This window comes from Salvelinus fontinalis, chromosome 11 (assembly GCF_029448725.1).
Source record: "Salvelinus fontinalis isolate EN_2023a chromosome 11, ASM2944872v1, whole genome shotgun sequence".
Taxonomy (NCBI): Eukaryota; Metazoa; Chordata; class Actinopteri; order Salmoniformes; family Salmonidae; genus Salvelinus; species Salvelinus fontinalis.
Window position 1 is genome coordinate 41,685,471 of NC_074675.1, and position 6,000 is coordinate 41,691,470.

A 6,000-nucleotide genomic window follows, 5' to 3' on the forward strand; every position below is an offset into this window, starting at 1 on the left:
TCCCTCTGTATCTACTACGGTCTCTCCTCCCTCCTACCCCATCCCTCTGTATCTACTAGTCTCTCCTCCATCCTACCCCATCCCTCTGTATCTACTACAGTCTCTCCTCCCCCTACCCCATCCCTCTGTATCTACTACAGTCTCTCCTCCCCCTACCCCATCCCTCTGTATCTACTACAGTCTCTCCTCACCCTACCCCATCCCTCTGCATCTACTACAGTCTCTCCTTCCTCCTACCCCATCCCTCTGTATCTACTACAGTCTCTCCTCCCTCCTACCCCATCCCTCTGTATCTACTACAGTCTCTCCTCCCTCCTACCCCATCCCTCTGTATCCACTACAGTCTCTCCTCCCTCCTACCCCATCCCTCTGTATCCACTACAGTCTCTCCTCCCTCCCTCCCTCCTACCCTATCCAATCCCTCTGTATCCACTACAGTCTCTCCTCCCTCCTACCCCATCCCTCTGTATCCACTACAGTCTCTCCTCCCTCCTACCCTATCCAATCCCTCTGTATCCACTACAGTCTCTCCTCCCTCCTACCCTATCCAATCGCTCTGTTTCCACTACAGTCTCTCCTCCCTCCTACCCCATCCCTCTGTATCTACTACAGTCTCTCCTCACCCTACCCCATCCCTCTGTATCCACTAAAGTCTCTCCTCCCTCCTACCCCATCCCTCTGTATCTACTACAGTCTCTCCTCCCCCCTACCCCATCCCTCTGTATCTACTACAGTCTCTCCTCCCCCCTACCCCATCCCTCTGTATCCACTACAGTCTCTCCTCCCTCCTACCCCATCCCTCTGTATCCACTACAGTCTCTCCTCCCTCCTACCCCATCCCTCTGTATCCACTACAGTCTCTCCTCCCTTCTACCCCATCCATCTGTATCCACTACAGTCTCTCCTCCCTCCTACCCCATCCCTCTGTATCTACTACAGTCTCTCCTCCCTCCTACCCCATCCCTCTGTATCTACTACAGTCTCTCCTCCCTCCTACCCCATCCCTCTGTATCTACTACAGTCTCTCCTCCCTCTTACCCCATCCCTCTGTATCTACTACAGTCTCTCCTCCCTCCTACCCCATCCCTCTGTATCCACTACAGTCTCTCCTCCCTCCTACCCCATCCCTCTGTATCCACTACAGTCTCTCCCCCCCCCTACCCCATCCCTCTGTATCCACTACAGTCTCTCCTCCCCCCTACCCCATCCCTCTGTATCTACTACAGTCTCTCCTCCCTCCTACCCCATCCCTCTGTATCTACTACAGTCTCTCCTCCCTCCTACCCCATCCCTCTGTATCCACTACAGTCTCTCCACCCTCCTACCCCATCTCTGTGTCTACTACAGTCTCTCCTCCGTCCTATCCCATCCCTCTGTATCTACTACAGTCTTTCGTCCCTCCTACACCATCCCTCTGTATCCACTACAGTCTCTCCTCCCTCCTACCCCATCCCTCTGTATCTACTACAGTCTCTCCTCCCTCCTACCCCATCCCTCTGTATCTACTACAGTCTCTCCTCCCTCCTACCCCATCCCTCTGTATCTACTACAGTCTCTCCTCCCTCCTACCCCATCCCTCTGTATCTACTACAGTCTCTCCTCCCTCCTACCCCATCCCTCTGTATCTACTACAGTCTCTCCTCCCTCCTACCCCATCCCTCTGTATCCACTACAGTCTCTCCTCCCCCCTACCCCATCCCTCTGTATCCACTACAGTCTCTCCACCCTCCTACCCCATCTCTGTGTCTACTACAGTCTCTCCTCCGTCCTATCCCATCCCTCTGTATCTACTACAGTCTTTCCTCCCTCCTACACCATCCCTCTGTATCCACTACAGTCTCTCCTCCCTCCTACCCCATCCCTCTGTATCTACTACAGTCTCTCCTTCCTCCTACCCCATCCCTCTGTATCCACTACAGTCTCTCCTCCCTCCTACCCCATCCCTCTGTATCTACTACGGTCTCTCCTCCCTCCTAACCCATCCCTCTGTATCTACTAGTCTCTCCTCCATCCTACCCCATCCCTCTGTATCTACTACAGTCTCTCCTCCCCCTACCCCATCCCTCTGTATCTACTACAGTCTCTCCTCCCTCCTACCCCATCCCTCTGTATCCACTACAGTCTCTCCTCCCTCCTACCCCATCCCTCTGTATCCACTACAGTCTCTCCTCCCTCCTACCCCATCCCTCTGTATCTACTACAGTCTCTCCTCCCTCCTACCCCATCCCTCTGTATCCACTACAGTCTCTCCTCCCTCCTACCCTATCCCTCTGTATCTACTACAGTCTCTCCTCCTTCCTACCCCATCCTTCTGTATCTACTACAGTCTCTCCTCCCTCCTACCCCATCCCTCTGCATCTACTACAGTCTCTCCTTCCTCCTACCCCATCCCTCTGTATCCACTACAGTCTCTCCTCCCTCCTACCCCATCCCTCTGTATCTACTACAGTCTCTCCTCACCCTACCCCATCCCTCTGTATCTACTACAGTCTCTCCTCCCTCCTACCCCATCCCTCTGTATCTACTACAGTCTCTCCTCCCTCCTACCCCATCCCTCTGTATCTACTACAGTCTCTCCTCCCCCCTACCCCATCCCTCTGTATCTACTACAGTCTCTCCTCCCTCCTACCCCATCCCTCTGTATCCACTACAGTCTCTCCTCCCTCCTACCCCATCCCTCTGTATCTACTACAGTCTCTCCTCCCTCCTACCCCATCCCTCTGTATCTACTACAGTCTTTCCTCCCTCCTACCCCATCCCTCTGTATCCACTACAGTCTCTCCTCCCTCCCACCCTATCCAATCCCTCTGTATCCACTACAGTCTCTCCTCCCTCCCTCCCTCCTACCCTATCCAATCCCTCTGTATCCACTACAGTCTCTCCTCCCTCCTACCCCATCCCTCTGTATCTACTACAGTCTCTCCTCACCCTACCCCATCCCTCTGTATCCACTACAGTCTCTCCTCCCTCCTACCCCATCCCTCTGTATCTACTACAGTCTCTCCTCCCTCCTACCCCATCCCTCTGTATCTACTACAGTGTCTCCTCCCTCCTACCCCATCCCTCTGTATCCACTACAGTCTCTCCTCCCTCCTACCCCATCTCTCTGTATCCACTACAGTCTCTCCTCCCTCCTACCCCATCCCTCTGTATCTACTACAGTCTCTCCTCCCTCCTACCCCATCCGTCTGTATCCACTACAGTCTATCCTCCCTCCTACCCCATCCCTCTGTATCCACTACAGTCTCTCCTCCCTCCTACCCCATCCCTCTGTATCTACTACAGTCTCTCCTCCCTCCTACCCCATCCCTCTGTATCCACTACAGTCTCTCCTCCCTCCTACCCCATCCCTCTGTATCCACTACAGTCTCTCCTCCCTCCTACCCCATCCCTCTGTATCTACTACAGTCTCTCCTCCCTCCTACCCCATCCCTCTGTATCCACTACAGTCTCTCCTCCCTCCTACCCCATCCCTCTGTATCTACTACAGTCTCTCCTCCCTCCTACCCCATCCCTCTGTATCTACTACAGTCTCTCCTCCCTCCTACCCCATCCCTCTGTATCCACTACAGTCTCTCCTCCCTCCCACCCTATCCAATCCCTCTGTATCCACTACAGTCTCTCCTCCCTCCTACCCCATCCCTCTGTATCCACTACAGTCTCTCCTCCCTCCTACCCTATCCAATCCCTCTGTATCCACTACAGTCTCTCCTCCCTCCTACCCTATCCAATCCCTCTGTATCCACTACAGTCTCTCCTCCCTCCTACCCCATCCCTCTGTATCTACTACAGTCTCTCCTCACCCTACCCCATCCCTCTGTATCCACTACAGTCTCTCCTCCCTCCTACCCCATCCCTCTGTATCTACTACAGTCTCTCCTCCCTCCTACCCCATCCCTCTGTATCTACTACAGTGTCTCCTCCCTCCTACTCCATCCCTCTGTATCCACTACAGTCTCTCCTCCCTCCTACCCCATCTCTCTGTATCCACTACAGTCTCTCCTCCCTCCTACCCCATCCCTCTGTATCTACTACAGTCTCTCCTCCCTCCTACCCCATCCCTCTGTATCTACTACAGTCTCTCCTCACCCCTACCCCATCCCTCTGTATCCACTACAGTCTCTCCTCCCTCCTACCCTACCCCATCCCTCTGTATCCACTACAGTCTCTCCTCCCTTCTACCCCATCCCTCTGTATCTACTACAGTCTCTCCTCCCTCCTACCCCATCCCTCTGTATCTACTACAGTCTTTCCTCCCTCCTACACCATCCCTCTGTATCCACTACAATCTCTCCTCCCTCCTACCCCATCCCTCTGTATCTACTACAGTCTCTCCTCCATCCTACCCCATCCCTCTGTATCTACTACAGTCTCTCCTCCCTCCTACCCCATCCCTCTGTATCCACTAAAGTCTCTCCTCCCTCCTACCCCATCCCTCTGTATCCACTACAGTCTCTCCTCCCTCCCACCCTATCCAATCCCTCTGTATCCACTACAGTCTCTCCTCCCTCCTACCCCATCCCTCTGTATCCACTACAGTCTCTCCTCCCTCCTACCCTATCCAATCCCTCTGTATCCACTACAGTCTCTCCTCCCTCCTACCCTATCCAATCCCTCTGTATCCACTACAGTCTCTCCTCCCTCCTACCCCATCCCTCTGTATCTACTACAGTCTCTCCTCACCCTACCCCATCCCTCTGTATCCACTACAGTCTCTCCTCCCTCCTACCCCATCCCTCTGTATCTACTACAGTCTCTCCTCCCTCCTACCCCATCCCTCTGTATCTACTACAGTGTTTCCTCCCTCCTACCCCATCCCTCTGTATCCACTACAGTCTCTCCTCCCTCCTACCCCATCTCTCTGTATCCACTACAGTCTCTCCTCACCCCTACCCCATCCCTCTGTATCTACTACAGTCTCTCCTCCCTCCTACCCCATCCCTCTGTATCTACTACAGTCTCTCCTCCCTCCTACCCCATCCCTCTGTATCTATTACAGTCTCTCCTCCCTCCTAGCCCATCCATCTGTATCTATTATAGTCTCTCCTCCCTCCTACCCCATCCCTCTGTATCTACTACAGTCTCTCCTCCCTCCTACCCCATCCCTCTGTATCTATTACAGTCTCTCCTCCCTCCTACCCCATCCCTCTGTATCCACTACAGTCTCTCCTCCCTCCTACCCCATCCCTCTGTATCTACTAGTCTCTCCTCCCTCCTACCCCATCCCTCTGTATCCACTACAGTCTCTCCTCCCTCCTACCCCATCCCTCTGTATCCACTACAGTCTCTCCTCCCTCCTACCCCATCCCTCTGTATCTACTACAGTCTCTCCTCACCCTACCCCATCCCTCTGTATCTACTACAGTCTCTCCACCCTCCTACCCCATCCCTCTGTATCCACTACAGTCTATCCTCCCTCCTACCCCATCCCTCTGTATCCACTACAGTCTCTCCTCCCTCCTACCCCATCCCTCTGTATCTACTACGGTCTCTCCTCCCTCCAACCCCATCCCTCTGTATCTACTAGTCTCTCCTCCATCCTACCCCATCCCTCTGTATCTACTACAGTCTCTCCTTCCTCCTACCCCATCCCTCTGTATCCACTACAGTCTCTCCACCCTCCTACCCCATCTCTCTGTATCTACTACAGTCTCTCCTCCCTCCTACCCCATCCCTCTGTATCCACTACAGTCTCTCCTCCCTCCTACCCCATCCCTCTGTATCTATTACAGTCTCTCCTCCCTCCTACCCCATCCATCTGTATCTATTACAGTCTCTCCTCCCTCCTACCCCATCCCTCTGTATCCACTACAGTCTCTCCTCCCTCCTACCCCATCCCTCTGTATCCACAACATTCACTCTCTCTTACTCTCACTGATGGTTCCAGCTCCGCAGGTCTCGGTGAGGCCGTAGCCCTGGCCCACGGGGCAACAGAAGCACACGTTCATGAAGCGCTGGGTGGCGGCAGAGAGGGGCGCCCCGCCCGACAGCAGCAACCTG

The 6,000-nt window shown here is 54.2% G+C and overlaps 1 protein-coding gene across 1 annotated transcript in view; it reads right to left on the minus strand.

Moving 5' to 3' along the window:
* Nucleotides 1-6,000, minus strand: part of LOC129866095 (fatty acid CoA ligase Acsl3-like) — a 54,804-nt gene that overhangs the window by 47,449 nt on the left and 1,355 nt on the right. The window contains exon 2 of the mRNA XM_055939265.1: nucleotides 5,870-6,000. This exon is cut by the window's right edge and continues 42 nt beyond it. Coding sequence (XP_055795240.1) covers nucleotides 5,870-6,000 — 131 coding nt within the window. The remainder of the gene's footprint in view (nucleotides 1-5,869) is intronic.